Source organism: Aotus nancymaae, unplaced genomic scaffold, assembly GCF_030222135.1.
Source record: "Aotus nancymaae isolate 86718 unplaced genomic scaffold, 86718_ANA_hifiasm-v0.15.2.pri h1tg000008l, whole genome shotgun sequence".
Classification (NCBI taxonomy): Eukaryota; Metazoa; Chordata; class Mammalia; order Primates; family Aotidae; genus Aotus; species Aotus nancymaae.
In genome coordinates, this window is record NW_026988419.1 from 3,397,928 (window position 1) to 3,418,108 (window position 20,181).

At 37.0% G+C, this 20,181-nt stretch overlaps 1 protein-coding gene across 1 annotated transcript in view; it reads right to left on the reverse strand.

Moving 5' to 3' along the window:
* PSMD1 (proteasome 26S subunit, non-ATPase 1) overlaps positions 1-20,181 on the reverse strand; it is a 113,342-nt gene that overhangs the window by 69,587 nt on the left and 23,574 nt on the right. The window contains exons 8-16 of the mRNA XM_012434128.3: positions 19,809-19,869; positions 18,224-18,352; positions 16,617-16,705; positions 15,759-15,837; positions 15,052-15,225; positions 12,714-12,825; positions 10,686-10,882; positions 9,336-9,431; positions 7,259-7,323 (exon numbers count right to left, since the gene is read on the reverse strand). Of these exons, the coding sequence (XP_012289551.1) occupies positions 7,259-7,323; positions 9,336-9,431; positions 10,686-10,882; positions 12,714-12,825; positions 15,052-15,225; positions 15,759-15,837; positions 16,617-16,705; positions 18,224-18,352; positions 19,809-19,869 (1,002 nt within the window). The remainder of the gene's footprint in view (positions 1-7,258; positions 7,324-9,335; positions 9,432-10,685; positions 10,883-12,713; positions 12,826-15,051; positions 15,226-15,758; positions 15,838-16,616; positions 16,706-18,223; positions 18,353-19,808; positions 19,870-20,181) is intronic.

The following is a 20,181-nucleotide window of genomic DNA, read 5'->3' on the forward strand; positions in this document are numbered from 1 at the left end:
AGGCTACGGGGTCTGCAGTGAAGATAGTTCATACCTTAGCTATTCCTTTTCAGGTTCACCCATACTTGTGCCTCAACCTGTGACTCTGTTGCTGTCTTTCTGCAGGCAACTCATTTTAGGATAATTACCTCAATAAATGTCTTGGCTACGAAGAATCTCAGAGTAAGTGAATGAGGCATATATTCTCACAGTGGCAGAATCCTTAGCTAGAATATAGCTCTAATACGTAAGTCCTGATCTGTTATGATTCCTTACTGGCTATATATAATCTGCTAGGAAGAGTACATCACACAAATTTAATTCCTAAACCATCAAAGGTTTAGGTACATTTCATTATTAATGTAAGATTTTTCAGCAGTATAGGGGTGGTTATCTCACATAAGAGGCAAAATAATTTACATTCCTTAAAAAAATCATTTTCTATTTTGGTTTGTGGTTCTGATCTCTAATATGACGGAATTGGCATATGTTAAGATTTATAGTCTTCCCAAGGTATATGAGATTAAGTTTTCAGTTATCACTATGATGGTATTCCAAATTCTGTATTTTATGCATCTGAAGGCATACATAATTGTTTCAGGAAATCTGTATACCAGAGTTGGCAGGCAATCACATTGCCAAAGCTCTACCTATAGACAACCATCTAGATCAAAAGAACTAACTTCCCACATGCTTTGTACTGCCTCCAAATTTGTGTGCCTAAACATATGCACACCTACAGAATTAGCCACAATACCTATAAACTATTTAGTGTCAAATCCTTAAGAAAAATTTCCTTGCTTACAATTTTTTTTTTTTTTGAGATGGGAGTCTCACTCTGTTACCCAGGCTGGAGTGCAGTGGCATGATCTTGTCTTACTGCAACTTCTGCCTCCTGGGTTCAAGCTATTCTCATGCCTCAGCCTCCCAAGTAGCTACGATTACAGGCACCTGTCACCACACCTGGATAATTTTTGTATTTTTAGTAGAGACGGGGTTCGCCATGTTGGTCAGCCTGGTCTCCAACTCTTGGCCTCAAGCTAACTGCCTGTCTTGGCCTCCCAAAGTGCTGGGATTACAGGTGTGAGTCACCACACCTAGCTCTTGCTTACAATTAACTCAGAGATCTTTCTATAGTTAATAAGACCACACTACTATTTCCAGAATATTCTAGAAAGTGAAACACAACTCCACTATCGACTATTTTTGAAAAGTACAACAAAGCCACAAAGATACAGAACTGGTATTTTCATTTTGTGAATAAAGAGACGTATCATTTGAAAGCAAATCTCAGCAGTTAAATACACTTATGCAACAAAAGAACTCTAGTTAATATTATTACTTCAGAAGAAAAGAAACAGATTATAGCTATTTAGAATAATTTTGGAAAAAAAAACCTTTCATTCGATTCCATGTTACTGCCAATTAATGGAAAGAAGAAAACAAACATGTAGAAAATAATGAAAATACAAAAATAAAGTGAAGAAAAGTCACAGCAACCAGAGAAAAACACAAAGATACTGGGGCAAAAACAGAGAATACCATACAGAAAATATGTATCAAATTGATATAGAATTGTGAATGGAGATGTTGTAAAGATGACCATGCATTTAGTGGTAATTGGCTGACTACGGGGGTTTCTTCAAATTATAAGGATCAATGATGATGTAACATTTTTATATTCAAGGTATCACTTGGTGTGATCTAAAGAATAGCTGCACCAGCCAGGTGTGGTGGCTCACGCCTATAATCCCAGCACTTTGGGAGGCTGAGGCGGGTGGATCACGAGGTCAAGAGATCGAGACCATCCTGGTCAACATGGTGAAACCTCGTCTCTACTAAAAATACAAAAATTAGCTGGGCATGTGGTGCGCCTCTGTAGTCCCAGGTATTCAGGAGGCTGAGGCAGGAGAATTGCTTGAACCCAGGAGGCGGAGGTTGCGGTGAGCCGAGATCACGCCATTGCACTCCAGCCTGGGCAACAAGAGCAAAACTCTGTCTCAAAAAAAAAAAAAAAAAAAAAATAGCTGTACCAAGAATCTGTTGTTCATCTTGCAAGATCCCTATCTAAAATCATATGAATATATACACTGTGAAACATTTAATTTCATATTATAACAGCCTAACTCATAGCAACTTCTAAGGGACCACTAAGACTAATTTTAAGAAATGTCCATTATCAGATTATCAATTTGTTCATTACAGCAACTTAATTTCAAGGTATATAAAGACCAATTCTTTTGACTTTCTTCATTCTCCTTTCCAGTGTCGAGTTAAAATAATTCGGATTCTACTCACTTCCAAATGAGTTTTCAGAAGTCAATACCATGAACAGCACTGTATAGAGTTATAATAATAAAATCTGCCAACGAAAGTACTAACAATGGGCCCGACAATCACTTATTAGATGTTCCACTAGAGAACACTTATTTAGATAAAAAATTAATGTACTATGTTCATTTCAATTAAGCAAGAATAGTTATCAAATTATTTTTACTATAAGCATTATGAACAAATGACAATCTACAAATATCAGAAGGAAGAAGTAAAATACTGTAACACCCTGGACTATCCTACGAATAAAGGAGATTATATACATAATAATTTTACACAAAGACAATTTTATCTTAGTTGCTGAAGTACAAATATGTGTTTAATAACATCTTTTTAGTATTCATATCTAATAAGTATACCTAAAAAGAAGTTTCTAAAAATTATGAAGAAATAAACCCTTAAAACACGGTACAAGACCAAATGTCCACAAATTCATTTTAAAAGAGAAATCAAAGTGGGGAAAAAAGATGGACAGCATGCTAAGACAGTAAATGATATCACTTCAGAAAACATGTACTAGTCTTAGGAGATAGTACAGACACTTTTCAAATATTAAAGTTAATGAGGAAATTTGAGAATAAAGCTGTTCTATCAGAGCCACTCAGAAAGACGGTGCTCTGACTGAAGGCATAGTGGAGAAAGCACTGGTCTATCATGAGACCTGTTTAGAATCTCAGTTCTATCATTTAGCTTTATGACAGTGGGAAATTTTGTTAAAAATTTTGGAATTCAATTTCCTTATCTTAAAAAAAATGAGAACATTTGTTTCTTCTACTTTAAAAAATTCTCACTTTAGGGAAATGGCAGTAAACTAAGACTTAGAGAACTTACAGAGGATTTTAACTCCGGCTCCTTAAACAAGTCAACTAATTTTCACTTATAAAATAAATTTTAGACAAAATGTAGACAATTTTTTTCCAGTTCCTACTTCTTAAAGATTCATTTTATGAAAAGAGAACTAAGAATGGTCACAAGTAGCAAACACATAAATAACTCACTAGTTGGATCTGACTATCCTATGTAGTAAAGAGCTCAGCAAAACCTAAACAGCTCATGGGAGACATCTGCTGCTGAAACTGGGAACTTAATGTGTGTGAGCTACAGGAAATAAAACGGCAGATGTGAATTTTGTTAGAGAACAACGCATGGTCAGGTTAAAAATGGAAGAAAATCAGTTTTATATGCCCATCAATTTCCTATGTGGCAGAATATAAACACTAAGCCACTGATTTATATTGTTATAAAATATAAAGTCACTGACAATAAGAAAAATTAACAACTGACAATTAAGAAACAAAACAATGGGCCGGGCGCGGTGGCTCAAGCCTGTAATCCCAGCACTTTGGGAGGCCGAGGCGGGTGGATCACGAGGTCAAGAGATCGAGACCATCCTGGTCAACATGGTGAAACCCCGTCTCTACTAATACAAAAAATTAGCTGGGCACGGTGGCGCGTGCCTGTAATCCCAGCTACTCAGGAGGCTGAGGCAGGAGAATTGCCTGAACCCAGGAGGCGGAGGTTGCAGTGAGCCGAGATCGCGCCATTGCACTCCAGCCTGGGTATCAAGAGCGAAACTCCGTCTCAAAAAAAAAAAAAAAAAAAAAAAAGAAACAAAACAATGTAAGTCAAACGTGAGTAGGATGCTTTATATAACCCAAGAGATACTAAGGGTATACCTTTCCATACTAAAATTATCTAGCTCTCTAATAAGAATTCACAAAAAGAACCCACTCTGGATGGCCATGACAAACCATTTGTTCATTTTTCAATCGTGTCTAAACTCTAGAGCTTAGAATAGGGAAAGGTTAGGGTCACAGCTTGGCTACATGATATGCCAAAGATAACAGGAAGGAAATAGAACAAACCAAATTTTATTTTGCTTCCATCTTTTCTCTCAGGGAGAATAATTTTTAGAAAGAAAGACAGAAAGACTGATCAAAATGCAAAACAGATAAAGAGTCTAGTTGCCTTAGATGAGTTCCAATCTCAAAGCAAAAGAATCACCTCCTAGAAATAGAACAAATTTGTGTATGTAATTACAGACCAAATTTTTGAAGAAAAACAGAAAACGGCAAAGTACAAAAAGAATGATAAAGTATTCCAATATTTAAAATTTAATATTGGAATTTAATTAAATTTAATTTTCATTTATAAAAGACATTAATAAAATAAATGAAAATTAAATATTAAAATATTAAATTCCCATATTTTAAAAGAGAAGAGAGAGAGTTCAAGAAGTTAAAAATGTGGAGTCTGTGGCAGATCTTTTGAAAAAATGCAGAATAGCTTAATACACACAGGTTTTGTCAGATCTCAGAAGAGGCCTCAAAGAACACCTGACACTTCTATGAAAAGCGTAACATAAGAAACAATCACACCCAATAAGTCATATAACCTGTTTAGAGGTGCCAGACTCAATGTGGGTAAATATTATGTCATTAGGATTTAGTGAAAATCGTCTAGTGTCTTTACGAAAAAGTTAGTGAAATGAGAGGATAACACAGTGAAGACCAGTATTTGATTAACAGTTGTATTCAAGAAAACTGGTGTTAAGAACAAATACCATGCTATATGGGTCTGTGTTTTGTTCTGTTTTATTCAACATTTCCATCCACAATAGGAAAAAAATATTTTACAGTTTGTAGTAAATGGATGACTTCCTATCTGGTATATTATGGAGAAGACCCTGTATCTAGTTCATAATGGATGTTCAAGAAATTATCTGTTGGATTTCCATACAATTTTTATAACAAAGCTTCACTCCCAGGGAACCAGTGGTAGAAAATCTCTTCTAAAGATTAGAAGGACATGAGGTATGACTCATCTAACATGCACTTTAGGAATTTAGCGTGTAATTTCTTATTTTTTTTGGATTTTTTTGTTTTTTTTGAGGTGGAGTTTCACTCTGGTTGCCGAAGCTGGAGTGCAATGGTGCGATCCGGGCTTACCGCAACCTCCGCCTCCTGGGTTCAAGCAATTCTCCTGCCTCAGCCTCCCGAGTTGCTGGGATTACAGGCGCACTCCACCACACCTGGCTAATTTTTTTGTATTTTTAGTAGAAACAGGGCTTCACCATGTTAGCCAGGCTGGTCTTGAACTTCTGACGTCAGGTGATCCACATGCCTCAGCCTCCCAAAGTGCTGGGATTACAGGCGTGAGCCACTGCGCCCAGCCTTTCTTTACTGTGTAATTTCATGACAAATAAGCTTTAACAGGCAATATCTGTATTGTAGTGAGCCTTGAACAACATGGGCTTGAACTGTGTGGGCCCACTAATATGCAAATTTTTTTTCACGAAAAAATTACACTGAGTGTATCTACCTCTCCTGTCTCCCCTTCTACCTCCTCTACCTCTGCCACCATGGAGACAGCAAGACCAACCTCTCCTCTTCCGCCAACCCAATGTGAAGACAATGGGGTAAAGACCTTCTGATGATCCACTTGCACTTAATAGTAAAGACAGGTGTTTTCTCTTCCTTATCATTTGTGTGTCCACTGGAGTAGCACTGTTAATTTTCTCCAAGAACTTTTTCTTTGCATTCACAATTTGGCCATCTGTGTCATGCAAGAGACCTTTGGCCTATCTCGGCTTTTGACATATCTTCTTCACTAAGCTTTATTATTTTTAGTTTTTGATTTAAAGTGAGACATGTAGGACTCTTTCTTTCACTTAAGCACTCAGAGGCCACTGGGGTTATTAATTGGCCTAATTTCAAAATTGCTGTGTCTTAGGGAATAGGGAGTCCCAAGGAGAGGGAGAGAGATGGGGGAATGGCAGGTGTGTGGAGCAGTCAGAACACATACATTTAACAATTGAGTTCGCTGTTTTATATGGTGTGATTTGTGGTGTCCCAAAACAACTACAATGATAACATCAAAGATCACTGATGACAGATTACCATAACAGATATAATGAAAAAGTCTAGAATATTGTGAGGATTACCAATATGTGACACAGAGAAATGAAGTGAGCACACACTGTTAGAAAAATGATTTTGAGAGACTTGCTTGGTGCAAGATTGTCACAAACCTTCGATTTTTAAACAAATGCAGTATCTGCAAAGCTTAATAAAGCAAAGTGTAGTAAAACAAGGTATGCTTGTATCTTAGCTAAGAGAAACACCGATAACTGAGATTGAATCTAAGTAGACAGTAATGAACTACTGGAAGAACTACTACTACATCTATTAATACTACCACCAACTCCACAACTACAACTACTACGATTACCATATTAATACACATTTAGTGCTTACTAGTGCCAGACATTGCTCTAAGGGCATCAGATATATTAATTCACTTGTCAAAAACATCTTCTCAGATGGGTATTATGATTATACTCGTTTTAAAGATGAAGAAACTGAGGTTGAGTAATTTGCCGAAAGTCATTCAGCTAGTAAGAAGCTGAGTCAGGAGTCAACTCAAGCAGATGAGTTTAGAGTGTGACTTCTTAAATACAAGTATACCATACTGCCAAGGACATCTCCATGACTACAAGTAAAAAATAATGTTTAAAAATTTCACTCTGGCATTTAAATAAAACCTATTACCTTTTACTTTCATTAAAGATCTTCAAAAACTTTACAAATCTGAGATAATGTCCATTTGAACTACCAATATACATGAAGAGGAGTACTGGATGTATTATTTGAATTTAAAAAGTTAAATGAATAAACAGAATGCTACCAAAAAATGAACAAAAATAATTAAATCATTTTACTACTTCTCAAAGAGGTTCTCAGAATCCCATGATATATTTTGTTCTTTTTCAGACGAACAGTACTAATCTTACTTACTATTAAATGGTCCTCACTCTGAACCCAGATATATTCCTCAGGTATTTAGTTTTTCTTTAGTTAATGACTAATGTTTGGTAGTTTCAGTAGTGACAACTACATTTCCAAAAATTGGAATATAAATAGAATAAGAAGTTAGAAGTTATTACCTGAATAGAATGAACCCAAGTGATTCTACTGCTGCCCTCCTGACATCATCATTAACATCACTTACCTAGGGGAAAAAGTTTAAGATTATATTATACCATGCAGTCTATCACTAGACCAAACTGATATGAGAGGCCAGCATCATTCAAATCTATATTAGACTTCAGTAATATATTATTATTTTATCAGTGTCCTTCTCCTCACTATTGATAGGTATATCAAAACATTATGTTGCACACCTTTAAACACATACAATAAATGAACGCATTCAAAAAATAAATACATGTATATTTTTATTTTTATAGACAGGGTCTCCTTATGTTGCCCCAGTCTGGTATCAAACTTCTGAGGCTCAAGAGATCCTCCCACCTTGGCTTCACAAAGTGCTGGGAATATAGGCATAAGCCACTGTACCTAGCCACATATATTTTTGAAGCATAAACTTCTGTCCCCACTTTAGAAAAAGTTACGGAAAATTCAATTCAGGGGCTTAGAAGTCTTCAGAGCTTGGTAAAATTTAAGATGCAGGGTTACTTCTCTCTCTCTCTTTTTTTTTTTTTTGAGACAGGGTCTCACTCTGTCAGCTAGGCTGGAGTTCAGTGGCACAATCCCGGCTCGCTACAACCTCTGCCTCCTGGGTTCAAGCGATTCTCCTGCCTCAGCCTCCCAAGTAGCTGGCACTACTGGTGTGTGCCACCATGCCTGGCTAATTTTTGTATTTTTAGTAGAGATAGGGTTTCACTATGTTGGCCAGGCTGGTCTTGAACTCCTAACCTCAGGTGATCTGCCTGCCTCCACCTCCCAAAGTGTTGGGATTACAGGCATAAGCCACCACACCTGGCCCCAGGGCTACTTCTTAAGAGTATTTCAACTGGCCAGACACAGTGGCTCACACCTGTAATCCCAGCACTTTGAGAGGCCAAAACAGGAGGATTGCTTGAGCCCAGGAGTTCAAGATCCACACAGGCAACATAGTGAGACCCTGTTTCCACAAAAAGCTAAAAAATTAAGCAGGCATGGTGGTGTGTGCCTGTAGTTCTAGCTATTTGGGAAGCTGAGGTAGGAAGAGGATCACTTGAGTCCAGTAGGTTGTGGCCGCAATGAGCTGTGATTGTGCCACTGCACTCCAGGCTGGGTGACAGAGTGAAACCTGTCTCTATGTCTCTAAAAAGAAAAAAGACTATTTCAGCTGCATTATAGCTTTTGCAAAATACAGAACATACTACATACTGCACTGCTAAAAAAAATTTATTAATTACTAATAAATATTGTGGAAAATATTATCTCTGGGAAAAAGGAGTTAATAATAGTTCTAAGTCTTTCTGCATAGAGAGGTGCCGTTGACATTTTTCCAGCACCAAGATGATAAAAACCTATTGAGTGGAATGTCCACTGTGTGACCAGGCAATATTACTTACTGTTGATAACTACATTTGGATTAGGAGAACTAAGAGTGGAGAAAGCCAGTTGGAAAGGCCAATACCCATACAGGGTATTGGCTTGCCTGTACGGCACATCTCTTGTAATAGATCATGTTCCTTAGGTGTCCCAGGGTGTGGGGGTGGTGGGCTGTTTGTTTTTTAGAGATGGGGTCTTGCCCTGTTGCCCAGACTAGAGTTGGTGGCATAATTATAGCTCACTGACCACTTCACTTTCCAGAGTAGCTGGGATTACAGGAATGAGCCATTGCACCCATTAGGGGTATGCGGAAGCTAACTTCACTAAAAAGAAATAAATATTTCCTGTTCTTCACCGGATTTCTCTATCCTAGGGTGGCCACACATACTCACAAGGTCTCATCCCTTACAAATAAGGGTGCCCCTTGCAGTAGGGTTTTAGAAGTTGCACCTCAATGGCTTTAAGGACTTCCTTTTAAACTGTTATCCTGTCCCATATCCTTCTGAAAAGCTAAGTGAATCTAGTGCTAGGTTATGGCCTGTTGTGTCCAGTGAATGAGAATCTCAACCTAAGGCACTGGTTGTGGTCATATGCTATGGATGCTGGAGTCACTTAGACACTCACTGTCCATCTGCAAGCTTTTCCGTCCACCCCATTCCCAAGAAAGGTCAGAGTACTTACAGCAACATGCAGCAGGCGTCGAATTGCTTTGTTGTTACCAGAGCCACAATAAGCCATGGCTACAGTATACATTCCAGACCTTCGAAGAATTGGGTCCTAAGAAAAATAAATTTAACATTAATTATCAACTAATCATTTCAAACAGTAATTTCCACAGTCTACCTAACAGGCATAGTGGCATCCACCAAGTAAGCTGGTCTTAGGTGGGAAATGATGAGCTCAAGAACTCTTTTGTGGTTGGTACTTTTTGAAATAAATGGGAAAATAAAAGACATGAATACAGAAGGAGGTAGCTGCTCTTAATTCCCAATATTCTATGCAATATGCCTGCCCTGCTTCTTATTTTCTAGGAAGAATAAACTCAAGTCAATAACAACAGTCACTGCCCTATGGCAGTCAACTTCCTTTTATCAAATAAGCAAGGAAGTTGGCTTCTAATTCTATATTTTTACCTTATTTAAAGTCCCCAGTACTGAGTGGAAGAAAGATGGAGCCTGACAACTGAATAAATTAATTAATAATATCAATAAGCTATAGAAGTGGTTCTTTCTATCAAATTATAGAGGACAGTATTACCTGCCACTAACTATCCACCATATACAACACAATTATAAAAACAAAACAGAAGGCAATGGAAAAAACCACACCCAAATAAGTATAGAGATTGGTACTGTTTTTTGATAAAAGAATAATGAAGTAAACTTTGTATCTTATTAAATGACTATCAAATCATTCCCAAAATATTATTTCTTTTTTTTTTTTTTGAGATGGAGTCTTGCTCTGTCACCCAGGCAGATCCCAGCTGTGATCCCGGCTCGATGCAATCTCTCTCTCCCGGGCTCAAGTGATTCTCGTGCCTCAGCCTCCCAAGTAGGTGGGATTACAAGTGCTAGCCACCATGCCTGGCTAATTTTTTTTTGTATGTTTAGTAGAGACAAGGTTTCACCATGTTGGCTGGGCTGCTTTTGAACTCCTGACCAAGTGATCCACCTGCCTCAGCCTCCCAAAATGCTAGGATTACAGGTGTGAGCCACCACACCTGGCCCAAAAGTATAATTTCTAAAAGACATCAACTTGTGAATTCCTAAAGAACTATGCTGAATCTGCTTATGAGTTTCACTGATCTGAAGCTATGGCAAAATTTAAAATCCTCAAATTACTCCCACGTACCTCTTCTAATCAGTGTTTTTATTTCTTAAATTCTATTAAGCTTTATGTACGTTGCAAGAAGTTTTATGAACAAATGTACCTACATGTTCTGATGGGAAAAGAGTTAATTTCCAGTAAAGAGAAGTGTTTTTCTTATCTTGCTGGAGATAAATGGACAGAGAGGGACGTATGTGATCTCACCTTATCACGACAGAGAGACTCAATGAGAGCATCAGCCTCTTCCATCCTCCCATACATTACTAATGCAATGCCAACTGCAAGACCACGCAGAATTTTTTCATGTTGAGTTTCTTGCGCATAACCAACCATGTCCTCAATAGCCTGGGCATTTTTAGAGCCCAACATAACCAAACCTAGGGCCAGGCCAGCTGCTTCCCCTACCAAGTAAAGAGTAAAATGTTAAGAAATGAAGAGTTATGTTTCTAAAGTCAATAAAACATCCAACTGAAAATAGCACTTTTTTATATAAACTATCAAAAAAACTATTAGCTTCTGATAGTATTTTTTTTTTTTATGAGAGAAAGAAAGAAAGAGAAAGAAAAAGGGGGAGAGAGAACAGGATTCTCGCTCTATTGCCCGGGCTGGAATGCAATCTAAAGATAGGTATTAAAAACCTCTTTTATGCCGGTAACTGTGCTTAACAGCGGAGACAGGAAGGAATAAGGGAAGAAAATAACAAACAGCCAACCAATATTTCATTTAAGTCTGTGAAATGCTATGCAAATGCTGAAGAGTGATTTACTTCCAATTATGTAGTAACTTTCAAAATAGGTGTAATGTGATACTGGGAAAAATATGTTCTGTGTGGTGAGCTGAGATCGCGCCATTGCACTCCAGCCTGGGTAACAAGAGGGAAACTCCATCTCAAAAAAAAAAAAAAAAAAAAAATATGTTCTGTGGACCTGGGGTGAAAAATTCTAAAAATACTCACTAAGTTTACTTATTCCAGGTCTAAGTTCAAATCATAGATGTCCCTATTAATTTTCTATGTCGTTGATCCGTCGAATATTAACAATGTGGTGTCAAAATCTCCCGCTATTATTGGGCAGGAGTCCAGGTCTCTTTATAAGTCATTAAGAACTTGTCTTACGTATCTGGGTGCCCCTGTATTGGGTGCATATATATTTATAATGATTAACTCCTGTTGTTGCATTGATCCTTTTACCATTGTGTAATGTCCTTCTTTGTTTCTTTTAGTCTTTGTTACTATTAAAGTCTATTTTGTGAGAGACGAAAGTTACAACTCCTGTTGTTTTTTTTTTCTTTTTTTTGCTCTCCATTTAATTGGTGAATCTTCCTCCATCCATTTGTTTTGAGTCTTTGTATGTCGTTGTTTGTGAAATAGATCTGGATACAGAGTACCGATGGGTTTTGACTTTTTATTCAATTTACCTGTCTGTGTCTTTGATTGGGGCATCTAATCCATTTAAATTTAGAATTAATATTAATATTTGTGAGTTCAATATTGTCATTTAATGCTAGCTGGCTATTTTGCCCATTAGTTGATGTAGATTCTTCATTATAGAGATACTCTTTACGTTTTGGTAAGTTTTTGGGATGACTGATACTGGCTATTCCTTTCAGTTTGTAGTGCTTCTTTCAGAAACTCTTGTAAAGCAGGCCTGGTGGTGATGAAATCTGTGAGTGCTTGCTTGTTCGTGAAAAATTTTCTTTTTCCTTCGCTTATAAAGCTTAGTTTGGCGGGATATGAGATTCTGTGTTGAAAATTCTTTTCTTTGAGGATATTGAATATTGACCCCCACTCTCTCTGATAGCATTTTTAAAAACCATCTGACAAAAAGGATACTTTATATGGAAGCACATTCACACATTTAGGGTTGTTTTTCTTTTAAACCTTGACAGAATGTACGATCAAATTCTACTGTGATTTCAAAGGAGATATTTAGATAATTTTTTTTGACATTACCACCAAGCAGTATTGGAGCAAATAGATCACTCTAATAAATTCCTATTTGTAAAAGTCAGTTATGCAAGTGGACACACAGGATATGCCATATTAGAAAGTCTATGTATCATAAAGCTTGTTTTTAAAAGATAACTTTGACAAATGGAGCAAAATTCACTTTCTCTTCAAGTAGAGAAATCCATCAGAATTTTAAGAGGCCACAAATTATAGGTAGAAACTAACGTAATTACAGGAACATTAACTAATACTTAAGTTTATTAGCATTAGAAAGAAATGCTTACCTGTCACAGCATCATCCTGATAAAGGTTTGTTTTTAGCAAATCATAAACATCTTGACGTGCAGTTCCCATGGCTGCCAAACCAAGGCCCAGACTGCCACCATGTCTAACGATCTAGGGAAGAAACAGACTCCACTGATTTGGTACACCGTACTTAACATCCAAGAGTTTATCCTAATTTCAAAATATAGTTTCACATTAAATATGCAGAGATTGGCTCAGTAAGAATGATCAAAGGATTTGGTAATCAAAAGGTCAGCGGTAGCCTCAGTAATTTCAGTTTTTGAGATCGAGTTTTGCTCCTGTCGCCCGGGTTGGAGTGCAATAGCGTGATCTTGGCTCACTGCAACCTCTACCTCCCGGGTTCAAGCGTTTCTCCTGCCTCAGCCTCCTGAGTAGCTGAGATTACAGATGGCCACCACCAGGCCCGGCTAAATTTTGTTTTTTTAGTAGAGATGGGGTTTCACCATGTTGGCCAGGCTGGTCTGCAACTCCTGACCTCAGGTGATCTGCCTGCCTTGGCCTCCAAAAGTTCTGAGATTACAGGTGTGAGCCACCGTGTCCAGCCCAGCAATTTCAGTTTTAATAGAATTATATTTGCTGATATAAAAAAATAGTGAGCTGAGGCTGGGATTCGTGGCTCATGCTTGTAATCCCAGCACTTTAGAAAGCTGAAGTGGGAAGATTACTTGAGCCCAGAAATTCAAGAGCAGCCTGGGCAACACAGGGAGACTTGGTCTGTACAAAAAAATAAAAATAAATTAGCTGAGCATGGTGGTGCACACCTGTGATCCCAGCTACTCAGGAGGCTGAGGTGGGAGAATTGCTTGAGCCCAGGAAGTTGAGGCTGCAGTGAGCCATGATTGTGCCACTGCACTCCAGCCTGGGCAACAGAGCAAGAAACTGTCTCAAAAAATAATGATAATAAATTAAAAATAGTGAGTTGTAAAATGAACTTGAGAAAACAAAGTGGACAGAGAGGACAACTCTCTTTAAGTTTACATGAGAAAGGGAGGAAAAAGACTTGACAACAACTAAGAGGGAAATGTAAATGTCAAGAAAAGAATCTTTTTTTAGGATAGATGAGACCTGAGTATGCTCATGGATTGAGGGAAAGGAGGCAGTACAGAGTGAGAAGCTAAAGACAGAGGAGAAAAAGGTATCTAATGGAACTTGGTTGTTAAGAAAGTGACTGAAAATGGGGTCAGAGTACATCTGAAATATATACATTTGAAAAAGGAAACTTTAGTGGTCATCTGTCATTTCTGAATACACAGCATCCTTCTACTGGTGACAGCATTCCAACATTCCTTTGGTAATACTCCTCCCCTACTGGTTAGAGTCTTGGTGGGACTGTCATTTAAGAAGCTCCCACCTTCCCCTAGCCAAAGTGTGACCCAAGCCAGAGCAATACAAAGCTCCTTCTCTGGAATTTTCATCTTTCTTAAGTGGAATAACCCAATGACCAAAAATGTTTCAAGTTCCTTCATCCTGACAGTAGGGTCCTGAAAAGACTATTTCATTAGTTCCTGTTACCTAGCATCTGTGGTGCTGCTCTGGCTCTTTAACCTTTGTGAGAACTGATTCATCAGTCTTTCTATTAATTATATAAGCTACTTCCAATAAACCTCTTGTTCAAGTTAGTTAGAAATGGTTTCTAATGGCTATCTACTGCTGTTTTTTTTTGTAACCATAAACCCTATCTCATAAGAAAGTTTTTACCTGAGACCAGAGGTAAAGATGTGTGTACTTGCACACACGATTTGTGGCTAAGGGGCTTATTAATTGAGACAGATCATCCTATTGGCTTCAATGTTTTCACTTATGCATGAGGACAAGGTTTTATGGCTTACTTAACTACTCTTTTGATGGCCCTCACTCCAATATAGAAGTTAGTCTAAAATTGTATTTTAAGATTCCTTAAAAGAACAGGGCTACTTAGTAAGCTTTTCCAAAAGATTTACATTTTAAATTATCAAAGATCAAAACAAGTAAGCATTCTAACTTTTGAGAGACTGCAATTTCTTGAGGTCTTAATTTCTGGTACAATGTTAGGGCCTAGATTAGATGATAACTAAGGTAACTTGTAGCGGTAACATTTCAAGACGAAGGTGTGGGAATACAACATGTTTTACAAATACACACAGGTTTAAAGGAATGAGAAACACAATTTTAGCTCATCAAGAAGGAAATGAAATTACCTTAAAGAAAATCCAAGATAATAGTTGTTTTGGGTATTCCCAAATCCTACAAAAATCTCCAGTCACTAAAATGATTTGGCAAATATGTTATCCTAGATTCTTGAGTTTTGGAAATTTAGTTTTCCATTTTAATACTTACATCATTGCTGGCGTTCTTAAGCTGATTAAGCAGATAGTCAATTATATCACCACCATGATTGGCATGAATAAGACCCAATGCATAAAGACCTCCACCTTCCTGATAGGCTGATCCTGGAGAAGTGTCCTTGGGAAGGTATGTTGCCATTAACTGTAATGCTTCTTTCTCATGACCCTGTAAAGGTAAGCCATGACAAAGATGTGAAAAAGAAAAAAGAGAAAGTGAGAAGAAAAAAGACAAAATGTTTTCTAGGATTACTGCCTTTCCCCCAAAATGTTCACTTGCTAAAAGAGAAGGAGGTACTGGGGCTCTCTCCCATATAACTGTATCACTCAAACAAGAGGATAAGCCTTTAAGAGACTCAGTTACACTCTGGTTAGAAAAAAAAATATCACAAATGCTTCAATTTTTTCCCTTTGTTTTATAACATTTGCCCAAATCCATCTCAGACTGCAAACAACATTTCAATTCATCCTTTCAATAATTTATACAGTTTTTATAGGAAACAAATTTCCCCTTTTTATTAAAAACAAACACACATATACATATTTTAGTATCTTATTTACTTTTAGCCTTCCCTGCTAGATGACGTATCTGACTTAACAAAGTGTACTTGTTAATGAATTATAATAAACTTTTATTTTTTCTTAATGCCAGAAAAATTACTTCTTTTCTGATGCCTGTTTACACTGACCAATATATGTTACCTTATGAATTACACCCAAACTGGCTGTAGCAGTAAATTTTGCCCAGTTAGTGGCTCTGGCCAACCATTCCAAGTTATCTCTGTAAGAATAGAAGATGTAGTCATTTTAGGTAGTATTCAAACAAATGAATTCCTTAAAGTTTTTTAACACTAAAGCCAAAAGCATTAAAATTTTACCTTGAACCCTTTAAAAATCACTTTGTGGATCTTATGTTACTACTGATTATATTTTACCTCTTAAGTTGTTCTTAGTATTTTAAGGATTTTTAAAATGTGTGACATGTAATTCCTCTATAAATAAAAGCAAAATTATATTAAATTTTTAGAGCTTAATATATTTCCTTCAAGAGACTATAATCAAGCCAAGTAATAAAAGGAATTAATTTTACCTTAACACTAGTAAGAATAGGCAATAAAAAATACATAAAATAGCAAAAATATAATTTAGAATTAAGGACTGGTTAACAAGGAAAATTCTCAACATCTATATAACAATGTTAACACAATGTCTGTTAAAAAGGATTTTAGGTGGGCACGGTGGCTCACGCCTGTGATCCTAGCACTTTGGAAGGCCGAGGTAGGTGGATCACCTGAGGTCAGGAGTTCGAGACCAGCCTGGCCAACATGGCAAAACCATGACTCTACTAAAAATACAAAAATTAGCCAGGCATGGTGGCATGCGCCTGCAATCCCACCTACTCAAGAGGCTGAGGCAGGAGAACCACTTGAACCTGGGAGATGGAGGTTGCAGTGAGCTGAGATCACATCACTGCCCTCCAGCTGGCACACAGAGTAAGACTCTGTCTCAAAAACAAAAAAAAAGATTTTAAACAAAGTAGAAATCACCAAGCATATTTACCTAAGAAACTGGTCACTGGTTGTCCCACAGTGCATAAAAGAGTTTGCTATAACGGTTGCTGTATGACATACAGAATTCCGTACTGCATCCTACAACAACAAATACAAATTGTTTCATCATTGACAAAGTATTCCTATATGTACACCCTTACACACACAGAGGTCCTATTTTATGGTAAAAGTATCAACAAACTGAACTGAGATTTAAAATATGGACCTTGAGTATTTCTTTTATAAAGACTAAATAACTAGTTTATAAAAGCAAGCAAGTCAAAGTTTTTTTGCAGTTTTAACAGAGCTCAATGGCAGATTTTAGGTAGGAATTTAGACAGCAGATTTTCTATTATTTGGTTTGAGTAATTAAACTTGCTATTTCTCTTCTGCATCTTGCCCAAGATCTCCAAGGTATTGGGATAACCTGAGGAGCACTGCTGTACCTCTGAAAGTTACCAAATTATTTTGTCTATTTTTTATTTTTTGAGACAGTGTTGCTCAGTTGCCCAGGCTGGAGTGCAGTGGCGCAATCTCAGCTCACTGCAGCCTCTACCTCCCGGGTTCAAGTGATTCTCCTGCCTCAGTCTCCCAGTAGCTGGGACTACAAGCATGACCACTACCCCCGGCTAATTTTTGTATTTTTTTTTTTTTTTGCAACTCTTTCAAGGAAGGTAATATTTGTATTTTAAGTAGAGATAGGGTTTCACTATGTTGGCCGAGCTGGTCTTGAACTCCTGACCTCAGTTGATCCACCTGCCTTGGTCTCCCAGAGTGCTGGGATTACAGGCGTAAGCCATTGTGCCCAGCCAAATTTTGTTTGTTTTTAATGAGACTATGTTATAAAGACTAGCTTCAAATTGCCATGAATAGAGACTATGTGATTCTGTATCTTTTTTGCCATTTGCAAAAACTGTATTAAAAGTTTCAAAAAAGCATTATTACACAGGTTTCAATCAAATAACTGTTTAATCATTCAATAATATATGGCTATAAAAAATGACTTTGAAAAGGGATATTGGGTAAATAAGAGGGAAAGATTTTTCATGTTATACATCTTTTTATATTAAAATATTTTTGAATCAAATATATTACTTGCTAAAAAATTAAAATTAGTATTAATAATTGTTAAGATCAGTATCTCAATGAAGGTTCCAACAAGGTAAGAATCGCTGCTCTCAAGGAGATTACAGTTCAGTGGGAAATAAGGACACATAAACAAACTATATTAATTTTTTTTTGTAACAAAAGACAAGCACAGGTTTATTGAAATGAAAGTACACTCCACAGAGTTGAAGTAGGCTGAAGCAAGTGGCTCAAGAGCCTGTATTAATATTCTGATTGTGTTATTTGTCTAACTGCTCCACGTATACATTAAAAATGAAAAAAGAGTTAACTAAGCTTCCCAATAAGAGACAAGCATAAAAACAGGAGCTCAATCATTGCTAATTTTTCTCCTTTCCAACAACTCCAAGAGGATCAGATTGTCGTTTTTTCAAAACTTAAATACTTTTTCCTTAATTGGAAATAAAATACAAAAAAGTATTCAACAAGAAATAATTACTTATATTCAACAAAGAAATATTTAAAAATTCTCTATTAGAGATGATTTCTTACCTTTGTGTTTTTTAAAATCATGAGGTCTGTATTATTGTTTCGTATTAAGAACTGCAGATGTAACTCAATAGCCATTTCACCACTTAAAATTTTAATCATTTTCAAAGTCTGGTCCTTGGGCTCTGGACTCTGCCAAAACAAACAAACAAAAAAATGAAAACTCATAAACAATATTACTGTAATCCACTAACCCAATTTTATTTCATCAGCCCTAAACCAATGAAATTCAAGCAGTCCATTTTAAGGGGAAGAATAATTTCTTTCTTTCTTTATTAAATACTACTGAGATATGATACTAGCTTGATGGAAGAATACAATTCATCCCCAGCTAGCTTTCAATATAAAATATTTTAATATTTAAAAAAAAAACTGGGAAAGAATAATTACTGATGACATGCAGAAAAATCACTAAATGAGTCAATTATATTTTAATTGAGGAATCTCCTACTTGAAACTGAGAAAACTGAAAATATCTTTAATCAACATATATATGATCTTTTTCTTTTTTTTGAGGCAGTTTCTCTCTGTTGCCCCAGCTGGAGTGCGGTGGCATGATCTTAGCTCACTGCAACCTCCACCTCCCAAGCTCAAGTGATTCTCCTGAGTAGCCAGGATTACAGGTGCACGCCACTATGCTCAGCTAATTTTTGTATTCTTAAGAGATGGGGTTTTGCCATGTTGGCCAAGCTAGTTTTGAACTCCTAACCGCAGATGATCCACCCACCTCAGCCTTTCAAAGTGCTGGGATTACATGTGCAAGCCACCATGCCCAACCTTGATCTTATGAACTACCAGGCTACCAACACAACTTTCCATCCAGGTGAAGAAAGCTGAACTTTACACACCTGAGCATCAGAAACCAAAAGTCCTAATGCAGGACGCATTTACATCCAACAGACCACTGCTTCCCTTCCAATACACCACAAACATTAAAAACAACAAAAACAACTAACCTACCCCCTATATATGTTGCTATTTGCTAGAGACCATACCTTTTTCTCATCCTGTGATAAGTAATTTGAAATTATTTCAGACAGAAATAACTTCTGCCTGAAGCAAGGATCTAAGGATTTGATTTCTTCTAAATGTTTGTTTCGGACCAATTTTTAAAACTTTAATCTTTACAGGAAATTCATTTTTATAAAATGACTTTGGTATCAAACTTAACAGTAAACTTTCATAAAAGCAGGTATTTAACATGTACTTGGAAGAATTTACAATATACTGTGGAAATACATATTAAGTAACAATCTCAACTTCAAAAAGCACACTCTCTGGGCACAGTGGCTCACACCTGTAATACCAACACTCTGGGAGGCCAAGGCAAATGGACTGCTTGATTTCAGGAGTTTTTGACCAGCCTGGGCAACACAGCAAGCCCCATCTCTACAAAAAACACAAAAATTAGCTAGGCGTGGTGGTACACACCTGCAGTCCCAGCTACTTACTTGGGAGGCTAAGGTAGGAGGATAGCTTGAGCCTGGGAGGCAGAGGTTGTAATGAGCCGAGACCGCGCCACTGCACTATAACCTGGGTGACAGATCAAGACCCTGTCTCGAAAGAAAAAAAATAAAAGCACACTCACTGCTTCTGGTGTCTTTCCTACAAGTGCACTGCCTGTCTTTTCTTCTGTTTCCATTGAGTCACTGAAATGAAAAGAACAATCAATAATCTTGTCTTACTAGAAGTACAATTTGTTTATACCACAGATCTGAACCATATCCAAATAGAATATTTTGCAAGAAAACAATGTTTATTTAAGTATTATCACTAAGGAATTAGAAAAAAATTCTACATATCTCTAAGGTGGAGGCAATCTAGTTATTATATTTCCTCCAAATAATAAAAACATACAAAGCAACTAGGTTAGCAAAACCATGGAAAACAAATACAACAAGAATAGGTGGCAAAATATCTCCTTCATTCACAAAACACAGTCAGGTGGAGCAAAACCACCA